The sequence below is a fragment of the Tinamus guttatus genome, unplaced genomic scaffold, assembly GCF_059628265.1.
Source record: "Tinamus guttatus ecotype Peru unplaced genomic scaffold, ASM5962826v1 Tinamus_guttatus_pri_ptg000261l, whole genome shotgun sequence".
Classification (NCBI taxonomy): Eukaryota; Metazoa; Chordata; class Aves; order Tinamiformes; family Tinamidae; genus Tinamus; species Tinamus guttatus.
In genome coordinates, this window is record NW_028288795.1 from 608,899 (window position 1) to 621,517 (window position 12,619).

Below are 12,619 nucleotides of genomic sequence, written 5' to 3' on the forward strand. Positions count from 1 at the left end.
CCTTCCCTCGACTTGTCCTGGTGTTGTCCTCAGGGAGGAGCACAGTGAGGAGCCGTTGGGAGCCGCCTGGATGGCTCCGGAGGGTGACACAGAAGCACCTGGGGCAGGGGGACACGTGGGTCCCGCTGCCACCCGCGGGTCCCGGTGCCACCCGCGTCACCCGTGGGGAAGGCGACGTTGAGGTGCCCTGGGGAAGGGCGTCCCCAGGGGGCCCCCCGTGGGCATGGGGACACCAGGGCACCCCTCAGGGCCCCAGCGTCCCACCCGTGTGTGTCCCCCTGTTGTCACCTCAGCCCCTGATCACAGGCCTGCGGTGACACGGACCGGCTGCCTCCCCTCCCCTGCCGCTGTCCCCACGCTGGTGTCCCAGCCACGTCCATGTCCCCACTGTTCCCATCCCTTTCCCTCCAGCCTCTGTCTGATCCCAGCTCGTCCCCATGGCCCCTTCCCAGCTCCCAGGACAATGTCCCCGCCCTGGTCCCCGGGGCACTCCCAACCGTGGTCACAGGGCAAGGGGACACGGGCACTGTCCCCTTGGCGCACCCCGTGTCCCCGCATCCGTCTCACCAGCGAGGAGGATGAGGAGGCCCCACATCCCGGTGCCCGGAGGTTCCTCCACGCGGGCTCCCTGTCACCGCAGTGTCCCTGTTCCCACAGTCGGCACCGTCCCCAGAGAGCCCTCGTCTGTCACCCACGCCTGCCACACGTGACGTCGCGGCTTCCTGCCACGCCGCAGCGGGGACGCCCATGCACGGACGCAGCTGGGGATGGTGACAGGGAACACGCACAAGGACAGGGACATCAGCCTCAACGGGGACACGGGTGGAGATGGAGGGGACGTGGATGAGGGACAAGGCCATGGATGGGGACAAGGGCAGGACCATGGCTGGGGATGCGGATTGTGTCCCGTGGGGGGTGTCTCCTCGGGACTACATTTCCCAGCGTGCACCGGGGGTGGGGGAGGGGTGAGGGTGGGGGCGGGGGGTCTCCCAGGGACTACATTTCCCATCGTGCTTCGCGCCCCCCGGACTACATTTCCCATCGTGCCCCGGGCGCCCCCCGGACTCGCTCTCCCGGCGCCGCCGCTCCCGCTTTGTTGGTGCCCGGGGCCGAGCGGCGGCGGCGGCGGGACCGGCGCTGCGGCCGGGGCCGGCCCGGTATGGGCGACCAGGTGGGGGCCGGGCCGGGGCGCGGGGGAGGGATGGGGAAAGGGATGCGGAGAGCGGGGCTGGAGGAGGGAGGGATGGAGAGAGCAGGGATGGAGGCAGGAGGGAGAGGAGGATGGAGGGGTGGATGGAGAGAGGGAGGAAGGAGGGAGGGGTGGGGAGAGGAGGGATGGAGAAAGGGAGGATGGAAAAAGGAGGATGGAGGGATGCAGCAAGTGGGGGATAGGAGAGGAAAAGGGTGCAAGAAAGAGGGGAGCAGGAGGGGGGGCTGAGGGGGCAGGGCGGGGGGGAGGGTCCGAGGGGTGCAGGGATGAGGGGGAGGGAAGGGAGGAAGGAGGCAGGATGGAGGGAGCGAGGGATGAAGGATGGAGAAGAGGGACAGGGAAGGCAGGATGGGCGGCCAGGGGACGCAGTGCAGGGGGGGGCACTAGGGCTCCCCCGCTCGGGGATGTCCCCAAGGGAGCAGTTTCGGGCCGGGCGGGCGGCCCCCTCCGCGCCAGGCAGCGCCCGCTGGCCAAGCCCCGGTGCAGCCGGACGCCGGGGCCCCCGCGGCGCCTGGCACGGCGGGGAGGGGCGGCCGGGGCGGGCGGCGGCGGGCGCTGACGGCGGTGCCGGCGCAGGAGGCGCTGCGCAAGATCATCACCACGCTGGCCGTGAAGAACGAGGAGATCCAGAACTTCATCTACGCCCTCAAGCAGATGCTGCAGAATGTGGAGGTACCCGCAGCCTTCGGCCTCGTGCCGCCCCGGCGCAGTCATCACTGCCCCCATCCCCCTCTGCAGCATGGGGGGGGTCACGGGGGACATTGGGGTGTCCCATGGCGGGGACCGGGCGGGCACCGGGGCCGCTCTGACGCGCGGCGGCGCCGCCAGGACAACTCGGCCCGCGTGCAGGAGGACCTGGAGGGCGAGTTCCAGTCGCTGTACGCGCTGCTGGACGAGCTCAAGGACAACATGCTCATGAAGATCAAGCAGGACCGCGCGAGCCGCACGTACGAGCTGCAGGTGAGCGCCCGCGCGCGGCCCCGCGGCCCCGCGCCCGCCGCCGCCACCCGCTGCCGCGCTCCCTCCTCCAGGCCCAGCTGGCGGCTTGTGCCAAGGCCCTGGAGAGCTCGGAGGAGCTGCTGGAAACGGCCAACCAGACCCTGGAGACCGCCAACAACCACGACTTCCCCCAGGTGGGCACCGGCTCCCGGTCCCCGCTGCCCGTCGCCTCCTCGCGGCTGCGCTTGCCCCACGCGGGCACCTCTGCTCTCTTTCCAGCCTGGCACCCCGTTAACGCTGGGCTGGCTTCGCCCGCTGCAGGGCTAGATTAGCACCGGGCAAGCGGGGGAGCGCCAGGACGTCGTGGCGAGGAGGAGGAGGGTTAAAGCAGGAGGGTGGCGGGATGGATGGAGGGTCCTCTCGCTCAGGGGCTGCTTCGTGTGGGCGTTTGGGGGTCCCCGTGGGTGCTGCAGCAGGGATGGGGTCGCAGGGTGGCAGGGGCGCGCGGTGCCATGTGCTTTCGGTGGCAGGACTCGGGCACGCGGCGCCGCGCGGCTTCCAGAGCAGGGCTGCACCGCGCTGGCTCCCGGCACTGCTGCCTCACGCTCTCTTTTCTCCTCTTTTCCCTGCGCGCTGCCAAGGCTGCCAAGCAGATCAAGGATAGGTACGGTCCCCCCGCACTAACCCGCCGCGCGGCGTCGCCCGGTCCCCCCCGCCGCGCGCTCTGCCCCCTCTCCCGCGTCCCGCTCACTCCCTGCGCCCGTCTCGTGTCCCCGCGCAGCGTGACGATGGCGCCCGCCTTCCGCCTCTCGCTCAAGGCCAAGGTGAGCGATAACATGAGCCACTTGATGGTGGATTTCGCCCAGGAGCGGCGCCTGCTCCAGGCTCTCGCCTTCCTGCCAGGTATCGCCCGCGGGCAGCGGGGCCGGGCGCAGCGTTTTGGGGAGGAAGAGCTGGGGCGCGTGGGGCACGGAGGGTTGTGCCAGCCCGAGCGGGGACGGGCGGGTGCCAGGAGGGCGTTTTAGGGGCATTGGGGAGCTCTGGGGGTGCCAGGGCTGGGGGAACGAGTTGGGTCCAAGTCTCATCCGGAGGGACAAGGAGGTGCCCCATAGGGATGGCTCTAGGGGAACGAGTTGGGTCCGAGTCTCATCCGGAGGGACAAGGGGGTGCCCCATAGGGATGGCTCTAGGGGAACGAGTTGGGTCCGAGTCTCATCCGGAGGGACAAGGGGGTGTCCCATAGGGATGGCTCTAGGGGAACGAGTTGGGTCCGAGTCTCATCCGGAGGGACAAGGGGGTGCCCCATAGGGATGGCTCTAGGGGACCCCAGGGCTGCAGCGGGCGCCGTGCTGGGACCTGAGGGGTGCCCTGCCCGCGGGATCCGTGCGGGCGTCGTGTCCCTGGGCGCCGTGTCCGCGTGTCCCCCCGCCCTGCGCGGGGTCCCCGGGTGCCACGTGGGGTGTCCCGCGGGATCGGCGCCGCAGGCGGCAGCGTCACGGCCGCTCCCGCGGGCAGTGCCCAGCACCCCCGAGATCGACCTGGCCGAGTCGCTGGTGGCCGACAACTGCGTGACGCTGGCCTGGCGGCTGCCCGACGAGGACAGCAAGATCGACCACTACGTGCTCGAGTACCGCAAGACCAACTTCGAGGGGCCGCCCCGCGCCAAGGAGGACCAGCCCTGGATGGTGATCGAGGGCATCAAGGGCACCGAGTACACCCTGTCTGGTGAGGGCACGGCGAGCCGGGGTGTCCCCGTGGGGGTGGCAGTGCCAGGCTTTGCGGAGGGCCTGGGGGTCCTGGTGTCCCCCTGGCCACCCTGCTGTCCCCGCAGGGCTGAAGTTTGACATGAAATACATGAATTTCCGGGTCCGGGCGTGTAACAAGGCCGTAGCGGGCGAGTTCTCTGAGCCGGTCACTTTGGAGACCAGAGGTGGGTACCAGGGGGTGCCGTGGGGCTCTAGGGGGTGACAGGGCGCTCGTCCGGACGCCCCGTGCCCCCCCATGGCGCACCATGGGGACACGGGTGAGGCGCTGACGGTGGCCGTCCCCAGCGTTCATGTTCCGGCTGGACGCCAGCACGTGCCACCAGAACCTGCGCGTGGAGGAGCTCAGCGTGGAGTGGGACGCCACGGGCGGCAAGGTGCAGGACGTCAAGGCCCGCGAGAAGGACGGCAAGGGCAGGACGGCCTCGCCGGCCAACTCGCCCGCCAGGTAACGCCACCCCCAGGTAATGCCACCCGCCGCACCGGCAATGTCACCCGCCCCGGGTGCTGCCACCCGTCCCTGCGTGGTGCCACCCCCGCCTCACCGGTGTCTGTGTGTGCCAGGGCCGTGCAGTCGCCCAAGAGGATGCCCTCGGGGCGCGGGGGCAGAGATCGCTTCACCGCCGAGTCCTACACGGTGCTGGGTGAGCGCTGGGCACTGAGGGTGACGAGGGGACCTCGAGGTGTAGGGAGGGGACACGGGAGCACAAAGGAGACGACCTGGTGGCACAGAGGGGCAGGGTGGCACGAGAGGGAGGCGCCATGGGGCACCCAGAGGATGCGGGAAGGGGCTCCCAGGTTGGTGGCAGCGGCGCAGAGTCCCCAGCCCGCGCCAGCGCCCGCCGCCCGCAGGGGACACGCTCATCGACGCCGACGACCACTACTGGGAGGTGCGGTACGACCGCGACAGCAAGGCCTTCGGCGTCGGCGTCGCCTACCGCAGCCTGGGCAAGTTCGACCAGCTGGGCAAGACCTCGGCCTCCTGGTGCCTCCACCTCAACAACTGGCTCCAGGTGAGCTTCAGCGCCAAGCACGCCAACAAGGCCAAGGTGCTGGACGTGCCCGTGCCCGACTGCATCGGCGTCTACTGCAACTTCCACGAAGGTGGGTGCCGGGGTGGCCGCAGGGCTCGGGTGTCGGTGCCGGCGGCGGGCGCAGCGCCGCGGAGCTGAGGGCGCTGCCCGTGCCCGCAGGGTTCCTGTCCTTCTACAACGCCAGGACCAAGCAGCTGCTGCACACGTTCAAGGCCAAGTTCACGCAGCCGGTGCTGCCCGCCTTCATGGTACGGGTTGGGGACACTTGGCAGCACCGCGCGGGACGCCGGGGCCCGCGGCGCCGTGCCCAGCGCTCCGTGTCCCCCCTCTCCAGGTGTGGTGCGGCAGCTTCCACGTGTCCTCGGGCCTGCAGGTGCCCAGCGCCGTGCGGTGCCTGCAGAAGCGGAACAGCACGGCCAGCAGCTCCAACGCCAGCCTGGCCTAGCGCCCGCGGGCGCCCCGGGCACGAGCTGAATGTAGCGACTCCCCCCCGAGCCCGCGCGCGGCGCCCGCGGGGGCTGCGGCCGCTCGCGGGGCGCCCGGGACGGCGGCTCCGGCACCGGCGGCGTCGCTCACCCCGATCCCGCTCCACGTCGTCCCCCCTTCCCTCGCGGCCACGGGCACCGGGCTGGCGCTGCCCCCTCACCGTCGACAGCTGCTTCTGGCCTTAAAATAAATTGGGCTCTAGGTGTGACGCGGAGCTGCCACGCGCGGGGCCGGGGGCTGCGGCGGCGCCAGCCCCAGGCGGAAAAGGGGGGGATTTTTTTGTTGGCCCGGGGTTTTTTTGGGGAGTGAGGGGGGTGAATTCCCTCTCTGCCTTGTGCCCATGACCCCAAGGACTCGGCACGGGCTGGGCAGCAGCAGCTGTGACTTTATCGGCGCTGTCACCTCCCGTGCCCAGCAATGTCCCCTGCACTCGCACCATGTGCCCCCCTCGCCCATGGGATGGGGGGCAGACAGGGCTGGGGGGCAGCTTTGCCCCCGGGGGCTGCTGCACAGGGCTGGTCACTTGCTGTCCCCCAGACCCCCGCCCACAGCAGTATCCTGTGCCGGGGGGCGGATGGCACCCGTGGGGCACCCGTGGGTCCCCCTCGTCCCCGTTGAGGGCTCGTCACACCTGCACCTGGGCGGGCTCCTCCGCGACGGCTGCGACACAGAGACGGGGCTGGCGGGAAGGAGACCCAGGCGTCCGGGTCCCCAACCCCCGTTCCCACCCGCTGGTGGCACCTGCACCCCGATGGGCAGCCCTGAGAGGAGCCGGTGCCCCCCAAACCCCCATCCACCCCCCGGGCCGTGGGACCCAGGGGTCCGGGCCCCCCCACGTAAGGGGCAGCGGAACCCGGCGGCGGGGGCTGCGCTGCAGCCGTCTCCTATGGGGACACGCAGGGGGTGTCACCACGTGGGTGCCCCCAGCCTGGTCCCTGGGGACACGGGTGTCCGTGTGCGGCCGGGCTCACCCTGCCCGGTCATGGGGACGGGCTCGGGGACACGGGGGCTGCGGCGGGGGGGACACCCCGGCGCCACCTCCCCAGGGCCACCCCGGTGCCACCTCCCCGGGGACACCCCGGGGCCACCTCCCCGGGGACACCCCGGTGCCCGTCCCCCCGCCCAGCGCCGCCCCGGGGTGACCGAGCCGCTGTGTCACCCTCTCCCGTGGGGACAGTGTCACCCTGCGGGCCCCTCCCGCTGCACCGCGAGGCCGCGGGAAGGCGACGCGGGCCCCACCGCGTTCCCGACAGCGGGGCCGGCACCGGGGGTGGCACCGGGGTCGGTACCGGGGTCGGTACCGGGGGTGGCACCGGGATCGGCACCGGGGCCGGTACCGGGGGTGGCACCAGGGTCGGTACCGGGATCGGTACCGGGGGTGGCACCGGGGTCGGTACCGGGGGTGGCGCCACCCTCGGCCCCCGGTGCCGCCGCCGCCCCGGGCACCTGCGCAGCCCCGCCCGCGGCGCGAGGGGCGGGGCCAGGGCCAAGGGGCGGGGCCATGGCCTGGGGGCTGGGCCAGATCCCCGGTGCGGCGGCGGCGGCGGCGATGGGGAGGGCGGGGCGCGCCTGTCACGTGCCACCGCCGGGGGAGGCGGGAGCACCGGGAATACCGGGAATATCGGGAATATCGGGAATATGGCAGGTACGGAGGCGGGGGGGGGGGGCAGCGGCACCTGCGCGCGCGCCCCGCGCAGCCCGCGCGCACCTGCGCGCACCCGCCCCCCCCGTGCGCGCGCCCTTGTGGGGGGCCCGGGGCGGCTCCCCGTCCCCATCCGCCTCTGCTCCGTGTCCCCCGTGTCCCCGTCTCCCCCCGGCCCCGTGTCCTCGTGCGTCTCTGTTGTCCCCATGTCCCCAAGCTGCTCTGTCCCGGTGCCTCCGTGTTTCCCCGTCCCCATTTCCTCCCGCCCTTGTGTCCCTCGTCGCTGTGTCCTCATGTCCTCCCAGCCCTGTGTGTGCCTGGCCCTGTGTCCCCATGTCCCTCTGTCGCCCCATGTCGTCATATCCCCCATTCCTGTGTCCCCCGGCCCCAACCCTCCCGTCCCTGCATCCCTATTTCTCCCTGTCCCAGTGTCCTAGTGTCCCCTTAGCCCCATGTGTTTCTCCACCTTCCTGTGTCCCCATGTCCCCCCATCCCCATGTCCACCTGTGCGCAGTGTGGGGCAGGGCCGCGCTGCCGGCCCGGGGGGCCCAGGCGTCCTGCCCGCGGCCACCCCAACGGCCGCCCTGTCCCAGCGCTGGCCGCCGGCTCCCCCGGCGGGGACGACTGCCCGGAGGAGGACGAGGACGAGCTGGAGCCGGGGCTGGACGAGGCCGAGGCCGACGCGGAGGCCGGCGGCGGCGCCAAGGCGGCGGGGGGCTCCCGGGGCGCCGTGCTCACCCGCCGCGCCATCACCCTGCGCGTGCTGCTCCGCGACGGCCTCCTGGAGCCGGCGCGCGGCGTCCTCTCCATCTACTACCTGGTGAGAGCGTCACGGCGCCGCGGCCGCCCGCGCGTCCCCCCCGGCCCCGCTCACCCCCCGGCCTCCCCAGGGCAAGAAGTTCGTGGGGGACCTGGGCGCGGACGGGACCATCACGTGGCAGGAGACGGGGCAGGTTTTCAACTCGCCCAGCGCCTGGGCCACCCACTGCAAGCGGCTCGTGAACCCGGCCAAGAAGTCGGGCTGCGGCTGGGCCTCCGTGCGCTACAAGGGCCAGAAGCTGGACCAGTACAAGGCGGCCTGGCTGCGGCAGCACCAGCCCAACGCGCCGGCCGCCGACGAGGTGGGTGCCGCTGTGTGCGGCGATGGGTGCAGTGAGGGCCCTGCAATGTGTGCAGCAATGGTGGGTGCAGCAATGGGTGCAATGGATACAGTGAGGGTGCTGCAATGCGTGCAGTGGCGCTGGATGCTGCTGCATGCAGCCAGGTGCAGCAATGGGTGCAATGGATACAGTGAGGGTGCTGCAATGCGTGCAGCAGGGCTGGGTGCTGCTGGGTGCAGCAATGGGTGCAATGGATACAGTGAGGGTGCTGCAATGCATGTGGGATGCTGCTGCATGCAGCTGGGTGCAATGGGTGCAATGGATACAGTGAGGGCGCTGCAATGCATGCAGCGCTGGGTGCCGCTGCATGCAGCTGGGTGCAATGGATACAGTAAGGATGCTGCAATGCGTGCAGCAGTGCGGGATGCCGCTGCATGCAGCGGGGTGCAATGGATACAGTAAGGGTGCAGCAGTGCTGGATGCTGCTGCATGCAGCTGGGTGCAATGGGTGCAGTGAGGGCACTGCCATCCATGCAGCGCTGGGTGCCGCTGCATGCAGCTGGGTGCAATGGATGCAATGGATACAGTGAGGGTGCTGCAATGCGTGCAGCGCGGCTGGGTGCTGCTGGGTGCAGCAATGGGTGCAGTGGATACAGTGAGGGTGCTGCAATGCATGCAGCGCTGGGTGCCGCTGCGTGCAGCTGGGTGCAATGGGTGCAGTGAGGGCGCTGTGCAATGCATGCAGCGCTGGATGCTGCTGCATGCAGCTGGGTGCAGTGAGGATTAAGCACTGGGTGCACCTGCCCCGCGTTGCTCCCCAAAGCAGAGCCTGGCCAGCGAGGGTGAGGAAGGACGAGCTGCCCGAGGAGGAAGAGGAGGAGGTGGCGCCGAGGAGGGCCGAGCACCGGAGCCACCCAAGAAGCCGGAGGAGCGGAGCAAGAAGCAGCAGGGCAGGAGCCTGGCGGAGCAGCCGGCGGCAGGTAGGGCCCGCGGGGCACCCTTGGGTGCTGCCACCCGGCCGGGCCACGGTGACGGGGCCACCTCGCTCTGCAGAGCACGGCCCCTCCGCCAAGAGGCCGGAGAACAAGCCCCGCGTGCCCGTGCGCTACTGCACCCTGGGCACCCGCGACGCGGCCAGGTAGGGGGGACGCGGTGGGGACACCGTGCCCTGCGGTGCCAGCGGCGGGGGGGGACCCTGGGGTGGCCGGTGGCACCCGGGGCTCTGGGTGTCTCGCAGGAACCCGCAGACCCTGGTGGAGGTGACGTCCTTCGCGGCCATCAATAAGTTCCAGCCCTTCAACGTGGCCATCTCCAGCAACGTCCTGCTGCTCCTGGTGGGGACGGGTTGTGCACGGGGGGGTGGTGGCAGCGCCGGGTGGCTCCTCACGGCCGCGGGGACCCCGCGAGGGGCAGGTTTTGGGCTTGGGGCGGCAGCTCCACGGCTCCCGCTCCGTCCTGCAGGATTTCCACAGCCACCTGACGCGCAGCGAGGTCGTGGGCTACCTGGGCGGCCGCTGGGACACCGGCGCGCAGCGTGGGTGCCGCGCGGGGCCGGGCCGGCGCGCGGGCGGCCGGGCGGCCGCGCCGCTCACGCCGCGTCCCCCGCAGTGCTCACCGTGCTGCGCGCCTTCCCCTGCCGCACGCGCCTGGGCGACGCCGACGCCGCCGCCGCCGTCGAGGAGGAGGTGACGAACGGGGGCCTCCTTATGGATCTTGTTTACGTGCGCATGGACCTGAGGGGGTTGTGGGGACGGTGGGGCCAAGCGCTTCTCAATGGGGCCAAGTTCTTCTCGATGGGGCCAAGCTCTTCTCGGTGGTGGGAGGTGACAGGACAAGGGGTAACGGGTGTAAGTTGAAACATGGATGGTTCATTGCCATGGGAGGAGGAACTCCTTTACTGAGAGGGTGACAGGGCCTTGGCACAGGCTGCCCAGAGAGGCTGTGGATCCTCCTTCCCTGGGGATCTTCCAAACCCGCCCGGATGGACCCTGTGCCCCTGCTCTGGGCGTCCCTGCTGGAGCAGGCGTTGGACTGGATGATCCCGAGAGGTCCCTTCCAACCGCAGCCATTCTGGGGTTCTGTGAGCAGCACCCCCCCCCCCTCCCCGCCCCAAAGTGCCCCAAAACACCCTCAAAGTGCCCCAAAGCACCCCCAAAGTGCTCCAAAACACCCCCAAAGTGCCACCATGGCAGCAGAGGGGACATCAGGGTGACCCCGTGCGTGTCTGTGTGCCCCCCCCTGCTAGATCTGCCAGAGCCTCTTCCTGCGGGGGCTGTCGCTCGTGGGCTGGTACCACAGCCACCCGTTCGGGCCGGCGCTGCCGTCGCTGCTGGACATCGACGCGCAGATGGGCTACCAGCTGCGGCTGCAGGGCGGCCACGGCTTCCCGCCCTGCCTGGCCCTCATCTGCGGTGAGCGCCGGGCGCCGCGGGCGGCCGCGCGCCGGGGCCGCCGCCGCCACCGCTCCGCTCCCTCCGCGCAGGGCCCTACTACCCCGGCAACCCCGGCGTGGAGTCCCGCATCGCGCCCTTCTGGGTGATGCCGCCCCCCGAGGTGGGTCTGTGTGTCCCCGTGTCCCCTGTGTGCCTCAAATGCGTCCCCTGTGTGTCCTCCACATGTCCCCCCATGTCCTGTGTCCCCCATGTGTCTTCCCGTGTCCCCTGTGTCTCTCCTCTGTCCCATGTCTCTTCTATGTCCCCTGTATGTCCCCCGTGTCCTGTCCCCCATGTGTCTTCCCATGTCCCATGTCTTCCCATCTCCCATGTCTCTTCCATGTCCCCCGCATGTCCCATGTCCTGTGTCCCCCATGTGTCTTCCCGTGTCCCCTGTGTCTCTCCTGTGTCCTGTGTCTCTTCTATGTCCCCTGTATGTCCCCCCATATCCTGTGTCCCCCATGTGTCTTCCCATGTCCCCTCTCTCCTGTGTCCCGTGTCTCCCCCGTGTCCCCTGTATGTCTCCCCTGTGTCCCCCGTCTCCGTGTCCCGTATGTCTCCTCCATGTCCCCCATGTCCCCTGTATGTCTGCCCCATGTCCCCTCTGTTTCCCCCATGTCCCCTGTGTCTCCTCCATGTCCCCTGTATGTCTCTCCCGTATCCCCTATGTCTCCCCCATGTCCCATGTGTCTCTTCCATGTCCCCCCGTGTCCCCTATGTCTCCCCCATGTCCCCTGTGTGTCTCCTCCGTGTCCCCCCATGTCCTCTGTATTTCTCCCATGTCCCCTCTGTCTCCCTCATGTCCCCTGTGTCCCCTACCCTGTGTGTTCCCTGTGTGTCCCCCCTGTGTCCCCGGCGGGGCCGCAGGAGCTCCCACCCGCTGCTCCCCCAGCAAAGGCCCAACGACTACGGCATCCCCATGGAGGTGGAGGTGGCCTACGTGCAGGACGGCTTCCTCACGGCCGACGTGCTGCAGGAGATGGTGAGTCCCCATCCCCGTCCCCGCCAGGCCACGGCACCTGCCCCGGCCTCCTCCGGGCGACGGGGACATCGGCCACCACGGGGATGGGGCGGGCGGCCCGTTCCCGAGGTCCCTGCAGCCCTGTCCCCGCCGCAGACGCTGCTGGTCGAGTTCTACAAGGGCGCCCCGGACCTGGTGAGATTCCAGGAGCTCTGGAGCCAGGACCAGACCTACCTGGACAAGCTCAAGGTTGGCGGGAGGTGACGCCGGGGACAGCGGGACGGGGCCGCCCGGCGCGGGGGCCGTGACTCGCGCTGTCCCCAGGGCTCGCTGGCCGCGCGGACCCCCAAGGACCTCGGCTTCGCCCACGTCCTCGAGCAGATCTACGGCCTCCTCCAGCAGAGCGGCTGAGGGAGCCGCGGGCGCCGCGCGGGGACCCCCGGGGACACCGGGACCCCCAGGGACACCAGGACCCCGTAGCGGCGGCGGGAGGACCCTGTAAGTTATTGATTAAAGGGCAGTTCCCGATGGGCGCTGCGTGAGCGGCTCTGCGGACCCCGTGAACCCCGGAGGGGACGGGGACAGGAGGAGCCGAGACCCCCGTGCGCTCCATGTCCCGCCGACCTCCCCTCTTCGGTATTCCGGAGCCAAGGGCTCATCCCGTGCCCGGCTCAGGGCCCTGCTCACGCTCAGGGAGAGGACGCGGCCTTTAGAAAGAAGAAAACATTTAATACTTTTATTCAGAGATACAAGTCGAGATTTGTGGGTCGTCTCTTTCTTTTTCCCCCTAAGAACCAGGAGAAACCATTACAAAAAGATGGAGCAAGCTGGCCCAGCGGCAACACTCATTTCAATCCACGGGAGCGGGAGCTGCAGCTCCCGCGGCGCCGTCCTGGCCCTGGCCAGGACACGGGGACACGGGTCCCTCGGGCTCCCCGCGGCGCCGGGATGCAGGGGGAGCCGGATGAGGGGACGGGACGGGACGCACGGCCGCATGCACGGCTAAAAACGTTAAAAAGGTTCTGTGTCAATGTAACAGGAGCCCACGAGGGA

The 12,619-nt window shown here is 70.2% G+C and overlaps 2 protein-coding genes across 2 annotated transcripts; both read left to right on the top strand.

Moving 5' to 3' along the window:
• The first annotated feature begins 1,119 nt into the window (after positions 1 to 1,119).
• FSD1 (fibronectin type III and SPRY domain containing 1) lies at positions 1,120 to 5,404 on the top strand. The gene is made up of 13 exons (XM_088527092.1): positions 1,120 to 1,171; positions 1,787 to 1,882; positions 2,039 to 2,170; positions 2,242 to 2,343; positions 2,791 to 2,813; positions 2,931 to 3,052; positions 3,664 to 3,873; positions 3,980 to 4,078; positions 4,200 to 4,359; positions 4,476 to 4,555; positions 4,764 to 5,015; positions 5,105 to 5,193; positions 5,280 to 5,404. Exons 1-13 carry the CDS (start codon positions 1,160 to 1,162, stop codon positions 5,388 to 5,390), a joined length of 1,488 nt encoding a protein of 495 aa, XP_088383218.1. The 5' UTR covers positions 1,120 to 1,159; the 3' UTR covers positions 5,391 to 5,404.
• Positions 5,405 to 7,069: 1,665 nt separating this feature from the next.
• Positions 7,070 to 12,022, top strand: MPND (MPN domain containing). The gene is given in 15 exon segments (XM_088527162.1): positions 7,070 to 7,076; positions 7,667 to 7,893; positions 7,964 to 8,194; positions 9,000 to 9,023; positions 9,025 to 9,054; positions 9,057 to 9,153; positions 9,227 to 9,311; positions 9,411 to 9,507; positions 9,635 to 9,707; positions 9,782 to 9,858; positions 10,419 to 10,584; positions 10,656 to 10,726; positions 11,498 to 11,587; positions 11,723 to 11,815; positions 11,891 to 12,022. Coding segments are annotated over 15 exon segments (1,455 nt in total). The 3' UTR covers positions 11,978 to 12,022.
• Positions 12,023 to 12,619: the final 597 nt, after the last annotated feature.

Coding starts and splice junctions, on each gene's coding strand:
- FSD1 (XM_088527092.1), top strand. Junction 1,883..2,038: donor AGATGCTGCAGAATGTGGAG/GTACCCGCAGCC, acceptor CGGCGCCGCCAG/GACAACTCGGCCCGCGTGCA. Junction 4,360..4,475: donor CCGGCCAACTCGCCCGCCAG/GTAACGCCACCC, acceptor TGTGTGTGCCAG/GGCCGTGCAGTCGCCCAAGA.